The sequence below is a fragment of the Chiloscyllium punctatum genome, chromosome 44 (assembly GCF_047496795.1).
Source record: "Chiloscyllium punctatum isolate Juve2018m chromosome 44, sChiPun1.3, whole genome shotgun sequence".
Taxonomy (NCBI): Eukaryota; Metazoa; Chordata; class Chondrichthyes; order Orectolobiformes; family Hemiscylliidae; genus Chiloscyllium; species Chiloscyllium punctatum.
The window spans coordinates 61,109,911-61,127,621 of NC_092782.1; the positions used below are offsets into that span (position 1 = coordinate 61,109,911).

The 17,711-nt window shown below is 46.0% G+C and overlaps 1 protein-coding gene across 10 annotated transcripts in view; it reads right to left on the reverse strand.

The window, feature by feature from the left end:
• The window catches only part of frmd4a (FERM domain containing 4A), a 773,221-nt gene that overhangs the window by 244,857 nt on the left and 510,653 nt on the right, over positions 1-17,711 (reverse strand). For all 10 annotated transcript variants that reach the window (XM_072563058.1, XM_072563059.1, XM_072563057.1 and 7 more), the window contains one exon: positions 4,628-4,722. In XM_072563058.1, the coding sequence (XP_072419159.1) occupies positions 4,628-4,722 (95 nt within the window). The remainder of the gene's footprint in view (positions 1-4,627; positions 4,723-17,711) is intronic.

The window sequence follows — 17,711 nt, forward strand, 5'->3', positions numbered from 1 at the left end:
AATGAATAAGCACAGTATTGCTTGTACTGAGGCTGTTTGTAAGCATTCTAATGAATCATTAGATACATTTGTTCTCAGCATCATCCTTCAGCATTTTTGAAATGATACTTGTTCAAGATTGACAATCCAGCCAATCAGATTTCTTTGAAGTTAAAGAGGTGCAATTGACCCGAAAGGAATGAGAAGCAGCTCAAACCAGCCCCTGTGTCACCGTCATTAGACCCTCACCAGCTGAATTCATTGAACACACTCAGAGACTGACAGCTTATCCCTGGCCCAGTCACATCTGCAGCAATGTCGAAAGATTCACAGCACAGAAGCAGGCCAGTGGAGCCAGTGTTCCTGATTAGATTCCCTAAGTGTGGAAACATGCCCTTTGGCCCTACAAGTCCACACCGACCCTCCAAAGAGTAACCCACCCAGACCCATTCCCCACACCCTGTATTTATCCTTGGCTCATGCACCGAACACTATGGGCAACTTTCCATGGCCAATTCACCCTAACCTGCACATTCTTCGACTGTGGGAGGAAACCAGAGCACCCAGAGGAAACCCACACAGACACGGGGAGAATGTGCAAACTCCACACAGACAGTCGCATTGAGGATGGAATCAAGCTTGGGGCCCTGGTGCTGTGAGGCAGCAACATTAACCGCTGAGCCACTGTGCTGTCTAAAACTAAAATCTCCCAACCCACTCACACCTTCCAGCTCCTGGGTCTTGGTTATAATCTGTCAAGTGTGCGTCTAAGCACTTTGTACATGGGATGAGGTTCTACCTCTAGGACCCTGTCAGGTAGTGAGCTCCTGACCCTCGCCAGCCTCTGGGTGGAGAAAGATAGTCCAAAGAACACAGTGAAAGTGGGAGGCCATTCAGCCCCTCAAACTTGTTCTGCATTCAGTGAGATTGTGGCAGATCTGAGGCCTAACTCCATATACTTGCCTTTGTTTAACAAAAAAATCTAAGATTTAAAATTAACAACTCATAGAGTCATAGAGATGTACAGCATGGAAACAGACCCTTCGGTCCAATGCGTCCATGCCGACCAGATATCCCAACCCAACCTAATCCCACCTGCCAGCACCCGGCCCATATCCCTCCAAACCCTTCCTATTCATATACTCATCCAAATGCCTCTTAAATGTTGCAATTGTACCAGCCTCCACCACTTCCTCTGGCAGCTCATTCCATACACATACCACCCTCTGTGTGAAAACGTTGCCCCTTAGGTCTCTTATATACCTTTCCCCTCTCACCCTAAACCTATGCCCTCTAGGTCTGGACTCCCCGACCCCAGGGAAAAGACTTTGCCTATTTACCCTATCCATGTCCCTCATGATTTTATAAACCTCTAGAAGGTCACCCCTCAGCCTCTGACCCTCCAGGGAAAACAGACCCAGCCTGTTCAGCCTCTCCCTATAGCTCAAATCCTCCAACTCTGGCAACATCCTTGTAAATCTTTTCTGAACCCTTTCAAGTTTCACAACATCTTTCTGATAGGAAGGATACCAGAATTGCACGCAATTGTTCAACAGTGGCCTAACCATCCACTGCTGTTTGTGGAAGAGAGTTCCCAACCTCTCTTACCCTGTGTGTTCGAAGTGCTTCCTAACATCTCTCCTGAATGCTCTGGCCCTAATTCTCAGACTGCGTTCCTAGTTCTAGAATCCCTACGCTGTGGAAGTAGGCCATTCAGCCCATACTGATTTTATGGATACTCCAAAGAGTATCCCACCCATCCTCCACCCTATCTCTGTAACCCTGCACTTCCCATGGCTAATCCACCTTACCTGCATATCTTTGGACTGTGGGAGGAAATCCACACAGACACGAGGAGAATATGCAAACTCCACACAGACCGTCACCCAAGGGTGGAATCGAACCCAGGTCTCTGGTGCTGTGAGGCTGCAGTGCTAACCACTGAGCCACTGTGCCACCCAAAAGCTCCAGCCAGTGGAATTAGTTTATTTTTTTGTCCACCCTGTCTTTTCCTGTTAACGACTTGAAGACCTCAATCAGATCGCTCCTCAACCTTCTGAATTAGGGCATAAACAGGTCTACTTTGTAAAATATCTCCTCATCTCCCTTCCAAATCTTCTGAAAATGTAGCTCCCTGATTATTGCTCACAGGGTAGTGGAAATAGAGTTGACGTAGGGGTTTGTAAAATGCGTTTTATTGTGTTCCTCGTGATAAGGGAGCTTATGCTGAAAATGGAGTGAAGTGAATTTTTGGAGCAAGTTGCTGCAGATGCTGAAATCTGTACTGAAAATAGCCAACACTAGAGATCACAGTGGGTCAGACAGCATCCATGGAGAGAGATCTAGACACAAAACATGAGCTTTCTCTCTCTCCCTGGATGCTGAAGTGAGTTTTACTTCAGCTCATGAAACTGGATGATCACTGAGTCTGAGTTTCACACACAAACCATCTCCTGGCTGAACAATAGCAAAATGGAAAGAGAGATATTGGATTTCCCACTATGTGCTGAGAAATGTTGAAATTAATGCAGCACTAAAATATGCGATGACAGGAAGCAAGATTTATGGAAGAGCACACACTGTGCAAGTTCCTTAATAATAAATAGACTCACAAGAGTGGGGAGATTAAAGGTACAAAATCCCTGGAAGGTACAAATCCTGCAAAGCACTGAGGCATTATAACATCAGCTGAATTATGAGCTTTAACTTGGGCCTCACTTTAAGCTGCTTGGCAAAAGAACCAGAGGTGACATGAGGAAAGACGCAATTTTTTTCACAGAAGTAGAGGTACAGATTTCACATACACAGCTGAGAGGTTGATGGATAGACTCAGTAACAGCTTTCAAAAAGCAATCGGATAATTATTTGATGGAGAAAGAGTTGGAGAAGGGTATGGGCAGAGTGCAGAAAAGGGGAACTCACTGGGCTGGCTTTCAAAAGAAACGGTGCAGTCTTAATGGGTCAAATGGCCTCGTTCTGTGCTGTACAATCTATCCCTCACCAATTTGTAAAAAGATACATTTGTCAACATTTATCGTCTTGCACTTGTCAGGACAATTTGCATGAAATATCCCATTAAAGGAGAACAACATCTGACACTGTTTGAGAAGAGTAATGAGTGGGCTCTGACTGGTAGAGGGGTTGCCATGGAGAATGCACCTGTTGATGCTGATCGACAGTTAATTGTCAGGTTTTGTTAAAATTTAAAACCAAGTAGGTTGATTCCAATTGGTCAGGCCATCGCCCCGAGAAATGAACCAGCGAGTGGGATGTCATCTATTTGTCGTGTGGAAACAGATACGGCTTAAAGGCAGAATGGTCTGTACAGAGCAGTCCCTCTGGATTAATAAGTGAAGCTTCCAGAGCATGCAACTGCACCAGGCTGGGGACCCAATCAACAATCCTGCATTGAGGCAGACGTCACACAACACCAGGTTATAGTCCAACAGGTTTATTTGAAATCACAAGCTTTCGTATTAAAAATGCTTTTCTAAAAGCTCATTAATGTGTTTTATTCCATCCGAATGTTTGGGTTTAAGTGAATGATGGGAGACGGGAATAGGATGGGATGATGAACCTGATCAGCCAAAATCTTGTTGACTGGCAGAGTAGGACTAAAGGGGCTGAACGGCCTACACTAGCTCCTATTTCTTATATTCTTATTCTGTGCCTCTGTGTGTACCCACTGTGTATGGATCCCTATAATACAGATCCCAAATTACTGATTGCTGCTGTTGTGGCTGAGAGGATATTGCAGGGACATTTCCAGCATCTTCTAGAGCTGCAGTGCTCAGGACCATCCACCGTGGGAAGCCTTGTTCCTATCGGAGTCTCGGAATATCATTGGCATTTGGGATAAAGAATCTCCTGCTTGCTTATTGCTGCTAAAGTCAGAAGTCATGCGATACCAGGTTATAGTCCCACAGGTTTATTTGAAATCTCAAGCTTTCAGAGCAGTTGATTTCAAATAAACTTGTTGGACTGTAATCATGACCTCTGACCTTGCCCACCCCAGTTGGACTCTGGCACCTCCACATCAGTCCTGGATTGGTCATGAGTGAAATCCTTCCTCTTCAATTCACGATTACGACACACCCCTCTATTTTCCTGAGATTGTGACAAAAATACCAAAGCAGCTACTGACATTAACTTCAGAATTGAGCACATTGCTGTGAGGACACCTCACAAAGCTTTCAAATTACGTTCTCTAAATGTTGGCGTCGGGTCTGACCGATGTGTTTGCAATCTCTTTGTTCCGGGTGGTGTATTTGAACAGGGATATTGCCTCAACATGTAGCAGAGACAGGAATCCCACTCTATGTTTCTTGGTGTTTGCTCACTAATATTTGAGCTGTGTAATCTTGTGGCCAAAGGTATAAATTCCCCCCCCCCCCGAAACCAGAAAATTAAACAGTGTAAGATGCATTATTTACATCAATGATGCCCCAATGAGTGCTCACACATTACAGTGATGCTAATCACATCTTGAGTGCTGCGTTATTGATTGATTTTAGAGGTGTCTGACACCCCTGGGATTGATCTCTCTTCATTATTGACACCTCAGCAATCTAGCTGGTCCGTTGTTGGTTCACCAGCGGGACAACAGCAACATCCTGAAGGCAATGCGAGGGTAAAAGACAGAACTCACGTTTCGTCTGTGAATGCTATTCCAAAATATTCCTTTTCCTTCAGGTTGAAGTGAGATGCCACCAGGTCAAGCAGCTCCTTTGCCAAGAGTTTCGGCTGTGGAATTGAAACAGAGAAACAAATCATTCTGGTGTCTGACGGAAATGCAATCAGTCCGACACTCTCTGGGGACTCATTCAACCTCATTTCTAATCAGTGTTTGTGCAATGGCTGCTACCCTCACCTTTAATTCACTGAGCGACTGACATCGCCTTTTCAACGGAATGGGATTTCTTTTGATTGAGTCCACCACAGAGTTATTCAGAGCAGGGAGAGTGTCTCTATCAACACTTTCACTCTCGCCAAAAAGGATTCTGCGCTTCAAAGAAACACAAACGCTAGGAGTAGGGGGAGGCCATTTGGCCCTTCGAGCCTGCTCCCCCATTCATCATGTTTATGGCTGATCATCCAACTCCTTCGAATCCTCCCACTTCCTCCAGACCAAAGGGGTAGCCATGGGCACATGTATGGACCCCAGCTATGCCTGTCTCTTTGTTGGCTACATAGAACAGTCCATCTTCCGTAATTACACTGGCACCACTCCCCACCTCTTCCTCTGCTACATTGATGACTGCATTGGCGCCACCTCGTGCTCCCGCGAGGAGGTTGAGCAATTCATCAACTTCACCAACACATTCTACTCTGACCTTAAATTTACCTGGACCATCTCTGACACCTCCCTCCCCTTCCTGGACCTCTCCATCTCCATTAATGACAACTGACTTGACACTGACATTTTTTACAAACCCACCGACTCCCACAGCTACCTGGATTACACCTCTTCCCACCCTACCTCTTGCAAAAATGCCATCCCGTATTCCCAATTCCTCTACTTCCGCCGTATCTGCTCCCAGGAGGACCAGTTCCACCACAGAACACACCAGATGGCCTCCTTCTTTAGAGACCGCAATTTCCTTTCCATGTGGTTAAAGATGCCCTCCAATGCATCTCGTCCACATCCCGCACCTCCGCCCTCAGACCCCATCCCTCCAACCGTAACAAGGACCGCCCCTGGTGCTCACCTTCCACCCTACCAACCTTCGCATAAACCAAATCATCCGCCAACATTTCCACCACCTCCAAAAAGACCCCACCACCAGGGATATATTTCCCTCCCCACCCCTTTCCGCCTTCCGCAAAGACCGTTCCCTCCATGACTACCTGGTCAGGTCCACGCTCCCCTACAACCCACCCTCCCATTCTGGCACCTTCCCCTGCCACCGCAGGAACTGTAAAACCTGCGCCCACACCTCCTCCCTCACCTCTATCCAAGGCCCTAAAGGAGCCTTTCACATCCATCAAAGTTTCACCTGCACATCCACCAATATCATTTATTATATCCGTTGCTCCCGATGCTGTCTCCTGTACATTGGGGAGACTGGGCGCCTCCTAGCAGAGCGCTTTAGGGAACATCTCCGAGACACCCGCACCAATCAACCAAACCGCCCCGTGGCCCAACATTTCAACTCCCCCTCCCACTCTGCCGAGGACATGGAGGTCCTGGGCCTCCTTCACCGCCGCTCCCTCACCACCCGACGCCTGGAGGAAGAACGCCTCATCTTCCGCCTCGGAACACTTCAACCCCAGGGCATCAATGTGGACTTCAACAGTTTCCTCATTTCCCCTTCCCCCACTTCACCCTAGTTCCAAATTTCCAGCTCAGCACTGTCCCCATGATTTGTCCGACCTGCCTATCTTCTTTTCCACCTATCCACTCCACCCTCCTCCTTGACCTATCACCTTCATCCCCTCCCCCACTCACCCATTGTACTCTATGCTACTCTCTCCCCACCCCCACCCTCCTCTAGCTTATCTCTCCACGCTTCAGGCTCTCTGCCTTTATTTCTGATGAAGGGCTTTTGCCCGAAACGTCGATTTCGAAGCTCCTCGGATGCTGCCTGAACTGCTGTGCTCTTCCAGCACCACTAATCCAGAAACTGGTTTCCAGCATCTGCAGTCATTGTTTTTACCCATCCAACCCAATAGCCTAATCCTGCTTTCTCCCTAGAACTTTGATCCCATTTGCCCCAAGTGCTATATCTAGCTGCCTCTTGAATACATTCAATGTTTTGATATCACTTACTTCCTGTGGTAATGAATTCCACAGGCTCACTGCTCTTTGGGTGAAGAAATACCTCCTCATCTCCATCCTAAATGGCCCACCCCGAATCCTCAGACTATGACTCCTAGTTCTGGACACACCCACCATCAGGAACACCCTCCCTGCATCTAGTCCTGTTAAAATTTTATAAGTCTGTATGAGATTCTCCTCTTTTGTCTGAACTCCAGTGAAAACAATCCTAACCGAGTCAGTCTCTCCTCATACGCTGATCCCACCATCCCCAGAATCAGCCTGGGAAACCTTCACTGCACTCCCTCGAGAGCAAGAACATCCTTCCTCAGGAAAGGAGACCAAAACTCCACACAATAGTCAAGGAGTGGCCTCACTAAAGCCCTGTATAACTGCAACAACACATCCCTGCTCCTGTACTCGAAGAGAACAGTGCGACTGCGGGCTAGTCTGGCAACAATGGACTCTTCATTGCTCAAGGAGAAAGTGAGGTCTGCAGATGCTGGAGATCAGAGCTGAAAATGTGTTGCTGGAAAAGTGCAGCAGGTCAGGCAGCATCCAAGGAGCAGGAGAATCGACGTTTCGGGCATGAGCCCTTCTTCAGGAATTCATCAGCCCTTCTTCCTGAAGAAGGGCTCATGCCTGAAACGTCGATTCTCCTGCTCCTTGGAAGCTGCCTGACCTGCTGCACTTTTCCAGCAACACATTTTCAGCTCTTCATTGCTCAAACCAAGATAAGGTTCTGTATAAACCCAGACTGTGGTCTCTCTCTTGGGTGTTGGCTGTGCTGATATCGACTGAGCGATACGTATTGGCCAAAACTCAGGGAAGCTGCCTCTTCCTCCAAATTGTGACAGCAATAAATCTTTGATGTTCACCTGAGACCTCAGTTGAACACCTTCCCTTAGGAAGGAGCTTCGATCAGGGCAGCACTCTGACTGTGTTGCACTGGAACACCAGCCTGGATCGTTGCTCTCAGTGCTGGGGAGGCTGGACTTTAACCCTCAAACTTTCTGACTGAGAGACAAGAGAGCTGCCCATTGTCATACCTGACACTGACACACGGCTCTGAATTTAAATGGGAATCTAGAAGCTCAAAAATACTAACATGGTTTAACATGGTCATAAAAAAAGATCTTCTATAAGGATAGGATTGAAAAGCAGAGAGACCTTGCTAAATTTGAGCTGTACCTAGGTTAGGTCATATAAGGATAGTTTGGCACTGCAGTAGGTACAATAAAGGTTTATAGGGATGATCCCAGAAATGTGGGGTTTCTAGCTATTGAACAGTTTCAATCTCTTTATTGTATCAGGAAAACAGCTGTGGGGGTGTCCCAATAGAAATCTCTCTAATTCTTGAATGGTTTTGTTAAAATAGACACACAGAGAATCTCTCAATCTATAAGGAAGAGCAAAACCAGACGCTCTCAGTATAAGGGAATCACTGAGACAGCAAATAAGGAAAATAGGACGTAGGAGGAGGCCATTCAGCCCCTCAAGCCTGTCTGACCATTAAATATAATAATACAGTAATAATAATAATAAAAGTAACTACAGTACAGTATTTATAACTGAGTGAGAGAGAATGTGTGTATGTATGTGTGTAAGTATAAAAAACATTAAAGAAAGATTTCTTAAACTGTATAGATGGAAAAGAAAAGATAACGATTAAAGGTTAACGCTTACTCTTGTAACGCGCAGTGTTTTGATCATCGTGCAAAGTAGTTCAGAGTCAATGAGTCATAGAGATGTACAGCATGGAAACAGACCCTTCGGTCCAACCCGTCCATGCTGACCAGATATCCCAACCCAATCTAGTCCCACCTGCCTGCATCTGACCCATATCCCTCCAAACCCTTCCTATTCATATACCCATCCAGATGCCTTTTAAATGTTGCAATTGTCCCAGCCTCCACCACTTCCTCTGGCAGCTCATTCCATACACGCACCACCCTCTGCGTGAAAAGGTAGCCCCTTAGGTCTCTTTCCCCCGAGTGTTAGTACAAACCATTGTATGTAACTCAATTTTTTAAAACAATAGGCTTTAGAGAGGTCAGTTCATAAGATGGGCATTTGTAACCCAGTGAAAGCCTCTACTGAGGGAAGGTGGGGGGTGGACTGATGACATTACGGGACCTGTAATCTCGAGCACCAGATTAATATCGTGGGATCATGGGTTTGAACCTCACTGTGGGAGGTGGTGAAATTTAAATAAAAAAAAAACCCAGAATTTTAAAAAAACCTAGTGAATTTGTAACCCCGGTCAAATGCTGGCTCACTAACACCCTTTGGGGAAGGAAATCTGCCATCCTTACCTGGTCTGCCCTACCTCAGACCCACAGCAATGTGGTTAACTCTTAACTGCCCTCTGAGATGGCTGAGAGGGGCAATGAGGGGTGGGCAACAAAGACTGGCCTTGCCCATGGTACCCACATTCCATGTAACAATGGCAACACAGTGGCTCAGTGGTTAGCACTGCTGCCTCACAGCACCAGGGACTCGGGTTTGATTCCAGTCTCGGGCGACTGTCTGTGTGGAGTTAGCAGATTCTCCCTGTGTCTGCGTGGGTTTCCTCCTACTCTCTAAAGATGTGCAGGTTTGGGTGGATTGGCCATACTGAATTGTGTCCAAGGATGTGCAAGCTATAGGGATTAGCCATGGGAAATGTAGGGTGATAGGGATAGGGTGGGATGCTCTTTGGAGGGTCAATGTGGTCTCGATGGGCTGAATGGCCTGCTTCCACACTGTAGAGATTCTGTGATGATTTGCTGACACTTAAAAAAAAGTCACTCAGCCACCCAGATCTCTCTGACCCACTGGACCCCACAGTCTTTCTCCACTTCAATAATAACCTTGTTTGTCTATTCTTCTTGCTAAATTGGACAAGTTCACATTTACCCACCTTACACTCCACCTGCAAATGGGCTGCCCATTCACCTCACCTGCCTTCGTCTCTTTGCAGAACCCCCACTCACCCACACTCCCTCTCCCCCAACCCCCAACCCACCCTGGCTCTCCTTGACAACTCACTTCTCTCTATCTTGGTGTGATCAGCAAATGCAGCAAACCATGTAACGGCCCCATCATCCCCATCGAGGGGTGCAGAATATCACACGCAGTGGTTAAGATGAATAGGTCAGATACATTTAAGGGCAAGTTAGAATGCTACATGAGGGAGAAAGGAATACAGGGTTACGCTGATGGGGTCAGGTGAGAAAAGATGGAAGGTGGCTTGATTACAGACTAATTACCAGCACAGAGTGATTGGGCTGAATGGCCTGTTTCTGTGCTGTGTATCTGATATCTAAATAGAAATAAAGAATTCATACCAACTTTTAAAAATAAATTTAATTATCCAGCTAATGCTACAGCTGAGGTGTTAATTAAACATCTGTATTCACTTCATTCCCAATAAAATCATCAGGGATTTTAATCCAGAGACTTCCTGAATCAAGCAACCACAAAGTGAAGAGAATGCGGAAAACTGAATCATGTTCTCCACGGTTCAAGGTTCACACAGAACAAGTTGGCTGACCTTTCCGTGGAATGATTGACTCCTTCAAATCAATTCTTTTTTATTGGTAATGAAAGAGTTTATTAAAAATGGAGCTTCATTCCCGCCTCATAACCCCATGAAGCTCAACTGACATCAGTAATGAATGAAATGTGTTCAACTTCGGACCTGTGTCAGAATTATAAACGCACACGCTCACTGCATAATGTAGAGATGGCCTGTACAAATCGAATATTTCATTGCTCTGCCTGGGTTACAAGGGTTTGCCCAGATTTCAGCTGTTTTGATGTCTTTTGATGATCTTACATTTCTCAATGTCTCCTTTGTTTTCAGGCCATTGGGGAACTAGCCAGAGCTTTCCTTTAGTTCAATATATGATCTTCCAAGCCAGGCACCAGAAGTGAATGGGAACGGGGTACAGTTTATCCCCAGGAAGGTTCGGGGAGTTGTATCGGCTCGAGTGCTGTACCTTCATTGCTTATTTCTATAACTCTGGGCTCCTTGGTCTTTTGAAGTATTGCCAATACTCCTTTCCCTTCTATGTGCATTTGTCTAATATCCTCACAACTCGGTTTTACTCCCTTGATTCTAAGTGTTTCTTCTCTCCTCTTTCTCCAGGCATGACCGGGCTTGATTATGGGTGAGGAGAGACACATGGAGTCATCATCGTCAACACTGTACACGATGCAGAGAAAATGGCGTGTCTGTTTGTAAAAAAAAAATTGCCCTTTCTTACCCACAGCAACTGTTGGCTGATAGGGAAGTTGGAAATCCACCCTCTCAGAGCTCCCTGTGCATCTGATGGTTACAAAACAAGCTCCCTCTCCATGGTCTACAAAACAAGCCCCCACTCCATGGTCTACAAAACAAGCCCCCACTCCATGGTTACAAAACAAGCCCCCACTCCATGGTCTACAAAACAAGCCCCCACTCCATGGTTACAAAACAAGCCCCCACTCCATGGTTACAAAACAAGCCCCCACTCCATGGTCTACAAAACAAGCCCCCACTCCATGGTTACAAAACAAGCCCCCACTCCATGGTTACAAAACAAGCCCCCACTCCATGGTTACAAAACAAGCCCCCACTCCATGGGTACAAAACAAGCCCCCACTCCATGGTTACAAAACAAGCCCCCACTCCATGGTTACAAAACAAGCCCCCACTCCATGGTCTACAAAACAAGCCCCCACTCCATGGTTACAAAACAAGCCCCCACTCCATGGTCTACAAAACAAGCCCCCACTCCATGGTCTACAAAACAAGCCCCCACTCCATGGTTACAAAACAAGCCCCCACTCCATGGTCTACAAAACAAGCCCCCACTCCATGGTTACAAAACAAGCCCCCACTCCATGGTCTACAAAGCAAGACCCCACTCAATGGTCTATAAAACAAGACCCCACTCCATGTTCTACAAAACAAGCCCCCACTCCATGGTTACAAAACAAGACCCCACTCCATGGGTACAAAACAAGCCCCCACTCCATGGTTACAAAACAAGACCCCACTCCATGGTCTACAAAACCAGACCCCACTCCATGGTCTACAAAACAAGCCCCCACTCCATGGTTACAAAACAAGCCCCCACTCCATGGTTACAAAACAAGCCCCCACTCCATGGTCTACAAAACAAGACCCCACTCCATGGTCTACAAAACAAGACCCCACTCCATGGTTACAAAACAAGCCCCCACTCCATGGTCTACAAAACAAGACCCCACTCCATGGTCTACAAAACAAGCCCCCACTCCATGGTTACAAAACAAGCCCCCACTCCATGGTCTACAAAACAAGCCCCCACTCCATGGTCTACAAAACAAGACCCCACTCCATGGACTACAAAACAAGCCCCCACTCCATGGTCTACAATACAAGACCCCACTCCATGGTCTACAAAACAAGCCCCCACTCCATGGTTACAAAACAAGACCCCACTCCATGGTCTACAAAACAAGCCCCCACTCCATGGTCTACAAAACAAGACCCCACTCCATGGTCTACAAAACAAGCCCCCACTCCATGGTCTACAAAACAAGCCCCCACTCCATGGTTACAAAACAGGCCCCCACTCCATGGTCTACAAAACAAGCCCCCACTCCATGGTCTACAAAACAAGCCCCCACTCCATGGTCTACAAAACAAGACCCTAGTCCATGGTTACAAAACAAGCCCCCACTCCATGGTTACAAAACAAGCCCCCACTCCATGGTCTACAAAACAAGCCCCCACTCCATGGTTACAAAACAAGATCCCATTCCATGGTCTACAAAACAAGACCCTACTCCATGGTTACAAAACAAGCCCCCACTCCATGGTAACAAAACAAGACCCCACTTTTGATGATCGTACATTTCTCAATATCTCCTTTGTTTTCAGGCCATTGGGGAACTAGCCAGAGCTTTCCTTTAGTTCAATCCATGATCATTCAAAGCCAAGCACCAGAAGTGAATGGGAACGGGGTACAGTTTATCCCCAGGAAGGTTCGGGGAGTTGTATCGGCTGGAGTGCTGTACCCTCACTGCTTATTTCTATAACTCTGGGCTCCTTGTTCTTTTGAAGTATTGCCAATACTCCTTTCCCTTCTATGTGCATTTGTCTAATATCCTCACAACTCGGTTTTGTTACAAAACAAGACCCAACTCCATGGTCTACAAAATTCAACCAGTCTCTCAGTAGCTCATAGGTGTGCCCCAGTGTCAAAGTGTGCTTTTATGTTTTATTAGGGGTGATGTGGTGTTTCACAGTTCACTTGAGTCCAGGTTGCTATGGCGACTGACACTTTTTGCATGCGCCATGTGGTGAGGGTAGAGGCTCCGATTTCTTTCGATATAATGCTGACCAGAAATCACTCTGACTTCGAGCCCTTAGTTTCTGGAATGCATGATGGATTTACAAACCAATAACCATTTCAACCGGTTTGGTGACATTAATCCTACCTCTGGACCAGGAGTCCCATCTGCTCTCAAGATGAGTGACAGCAACTCTGAGTATGTTGATTAAAGATATCTAAACACAACTTCCTCATTCATGAAGTCCTGCAGTATTGGAGTCAGAGACAGACCCCAACGCTACTGTATTCAATCATGAGAATGACAAATAGCCTTTTCCTGATGTAGAACATAGAACATAGAAAAGTACAGCGCAGTACAGGCCCTTTGGCCTGTTGAATTGATGTTGCGCCAATTCAAACCCACCTAATCTACACTAGCCCACTATCCTCTATATGTCTATCCAATGCCCGTTTAAATGCCCATAAAGAGGGAGAGTCCACCACTGCTACTGGCAGGGCATTCCATGAACTCACGACTCGCTGAGTAAAGAATTTACCCCAGCATCTGTCCTATACCTACCACCCCTTAATTTAAAGCTATGCCCCCTCGTAATAGCTGTCTCCATACGTGGAAAAAGGTTCTCACTGTCAACCCTATCTAAACCCCTAATCATCTTGTACACCTCTATCAAGTCACCCCTAAACCTTCTTTTCTTCAATGAAAACAGCCCCAAGTGCCTCAGCCTTTCCTCATACGATCTTCCTACCATACCAGGCAACATCCTGATAAACCTCCTCTGCACCCGTTCCAGTGCCTCCACATCCTTCCTATAGTATGGCGACCAAAACTGCACACAATACTCCAGATGCGGCCGCACCACAGTCTTATACAACTGCAACATGACCTCAGGACTCCGGAACTCAATTCCTCTACCAATAAAAGCCAGTACGCCATATGCCTTCTTCACTGCACTATTTACCTCGGTGGCAACTTTCAGAGATCTGTGTACATGGACACCAAGATCCCTCTGCTCATCCACACTACCAAGTATCCAACCATTAGCCCAGTACCCCATCTTCTTGTTACTCTTACCAAAGTGAATCACTTCACACTTAGCTACATTGAACTCCATTTGCCACCTTTCTGCCCAGCTCTACAGCTTCTCTATATCCCGCCGTAACCTGACACATCCTTCCTCACTGTCAACAACTCCACCGACTTTCGTATCATCCGCAAACTTGCTCACCCAACCTTCTAGCCCCTCCTCCAGGTCATTTATAAAAATGACAAACAGCAATGGTCCCAAAACAGATCCTTGCGGAATACCGCTAGTAACTGCATTAATACACACACTCTTCATAGCTTCAGCTGAACACATCCCACAGGTACCAACTCTCAGAGGGCACCATGAGGTCTTTCAACCAATCAGGTGATCTATTCACACCAATCTGACTTGCCAGAACTTGATTTGATTAGATTAGATGAAACTCCCTACAGTGTAGAAACAGGCCCTTCAGCCCAACAAGTCCATACTGACCCTCCAAAGAGTAACCCACCCACACCCATTTCCCTCTGACTAATGTACCTAACACTATGGACTATTTAGCATGGCCAATTCACCTGACCTGCACATCTTTGGACTGTGGGAGGAAACCAGAGCACCCGGAGGAAACCCATGCAGACACGGGGAGGATGTGCAAACTCCACACAGACAGATACCCGAGGCTGGAACCGAACCTGGGACCCTGGTGCTGTGAGGCGGTAGTGTTAACCACTGAGCCACCATGCCACCCTTGAATATTATGACACTTCAGAAACAAAAACAGAAGTTGCTGGAAAAGCTCAGCAAGGTCTGGCAGCATCTGTGGAGAGAAATCAGAGTTAACGTTTTGGGTCCCGTGACCCTTCCTCATAACGGGACCCGAAACTTTATTTCTGATTTTGCTCCAGAGATGCTGCCAGATCTGCTGAGTTTTTCCAGCAACTTCTGTTTTTCGTTTCTGTTTTAAACAGAATCCGCACTTTCTTCAGTTTATATTATGACATTTCCAGTGCTCATCTACACATGTTTCAAATGTTGGGAGGTTTGCCCCTTCCACTACTATCCCAGGCACTGCATTCCAGCCTCCCACCATCCTCTGGATGAATAGACTTTTCTGTAAATCCCCTCAAAAGCTCCTTCCCTTCACATTAAAATTATGCCTCCTCATAACTGAACCTTCAGCACAGGGGAACAGCTGCTTCCTATCTACCTCCCAATCTTAGACACCTCAATCTTCATGTCCATGCTGGGGCCTTTATAAAAGGGCTCTCCTGTGGTGCAATGGTAGTGTCCCTACCCCTAGACCAAAAGGCTCAGGTCCCACCTGCTCCCAAGGTGTGTAATAACATCTCTGAATAGGTTGATTAGAAAAAAATAGGTTAAATATTTTTAAAAGATTAAGCACCTCAATCAGGCCCCTCTCCACTCCAAAGAAAACAATCTAAGATTTTGCAGTTCTCCTTCATAATCTGTCGAAGGAATTAAGGGATACGGGGAGAAGTGCAGGTAAGTGGAATTGAAATGCCCAACAGCCATGATTGAATGGCAGAGTGGACATGATGGGCTGAATGGCCTTGCTTCCATGCCTATGTGTTATGGTCCATCCCAGGCAGCATCCTGGTGAATCTCCTCTGCACCCACTCCCAGTGCGATCACATTCTCCCTGCAGTGTGGAGACCAGAACTGCATACAATACCCCAGCTGTCACCTCACCAAAGTCCTGGATAACTCCAACATCATTCCCCTGCTCTTATAATCCAAGCCTTGACTGATATTCTTAAAATAATTTGCTGAAATAATGATTGCTTCAGAAAATATGAAAACACAGTTTGCAATGAAATAAGAATGTTCTCCTTGATGTAGTGTTTAAAGAAACAAGGTACTTTCACTTCAAAAAACCAAACAACTACACGAGCATAAGTGAGATGTAGCCTTTAATTGAGCATTAATGGTAGCACGGTGGCACAGTGGTTAGTACTGTTGCCTCATGGCGCCAGGGACCCGGGTTCAATTCCCACCTCAGGCAACTGTCTGTGTGGAGTGTGCATAATTTCCCCGTGTCTGCGTGGGTTTCCTCTGGGTGCTCCGGTTTCCTCCCACAGTCCAAAAATGTGCAGGCCAGGTGAATTGGCCATGCTAAATTGCCCGTAGTGTTAGGTGCAGGGCTAAGTTAGGGGAATGGGTCTGGGTGGGTTGCTCTTCGGAGGGTCGGTGTGGACTTGTTGGGCTGAAGGGTCTGTTTCCATACTGTAGGGAATCTAATCTAATCTAATTAATTACCTACTTAAGGGCTTCAGCGGGCCCACTGCATGGTGAGCATCCTGACACCGGTGGTTAAACATCTCCATCATTCCCCCGCTATCAGTGTCCTGGGGATTACCATTGACCAAAAACTCAACTGGACTCGTCACATAAACACAGTGGCTACTTGTGTAGGTCAGAGGCTGGGAATACTGCAGACAGTAACTCAGCTCCTGACTCAGAGAGTCAGTGATTCAAGAAGGCAGCTCATCACCATCTTCTGAAGAGCAACGAAGGATGAGTAATAAATGTTGTTCTGGCAAGGTCCACAGCTCATGAACGAGTTAAAATTAGGATTCTGAAAATAATCCCTTAGCTAATCACAATGACACTACGTAGACATAGTGGAGTAGTGTTGATGTCATTAAGTAATTGATCTCATGGTCCAGGTCACTGCTGTTGAGACTTGGCTTTGAGAAGCCGACGGAACTTAATTTCAATTCATACAGATGGCATCAAACAGTGGTCTCAGTAAGGGCAACCATGATAATTATCAATGATAGTTGCAAAAAAATCCATCTGGTTCACTAATGTCCTTTAGAGAAGGAAATCTACCATCAAGGTCTTGGCCGACCTTAAACTGAAGACCCACAGTAACACAGCGAACCGTTAACTGCCCTCTGAAATGACTGAGTGAGCCACTCAGTTTCAGGGCAATTAGGGATGGACAATAAATCCCTAAATGGCCCTACCCATGATGCTTATATCCCACAAAATTATAAAAATATAAAAATGAAAATATCAAATTACCTCAATGCAAACCCATTAATGCACCAAAACTGTTCTGAATTTCCAAAAATCCACAATTCCTCTATCTAATACTTCATATTAGAAAGACTTGCAACTTTAAATGCAATTTAACATTTGCTGCTTCAGACTGAGTTGTTAATGATCATGTTGAAAAGCTGACTTGACAATGAAAAATGTTCCCCGCTGAAAAGCTATCGGATAAACGAACATATCCCTTTGTTCCAAGATCCCAAGGCATTCGACACACATTTTAAATTATCCTACTTTTAAGCAAAGAACAGAAAAGTAATCACACTTATTAACTGATTGTGATTTTCAGGATGAACAAAGCAGTTATGTATTTTTCATCGCAGCTGAGGATGAAGGCATTATGTTTTGCTGAGTGATGCTGTTCCAAATTTTATTACTGACTACCTGCTGGCACATCGATACATTTCTTTTCATTTGTTTTATCACTATCAATCCTCAAGGTTCCGTTGACAGCATCTGCCAACACTACTGCAACGAACACAGAATCCTGGAGAAACTCGGCAGGTCTGGCAGCATCTGCGCAGAGAGAAACAGAGCGAATGTTTCGAGTCCAGAGACCCTTCT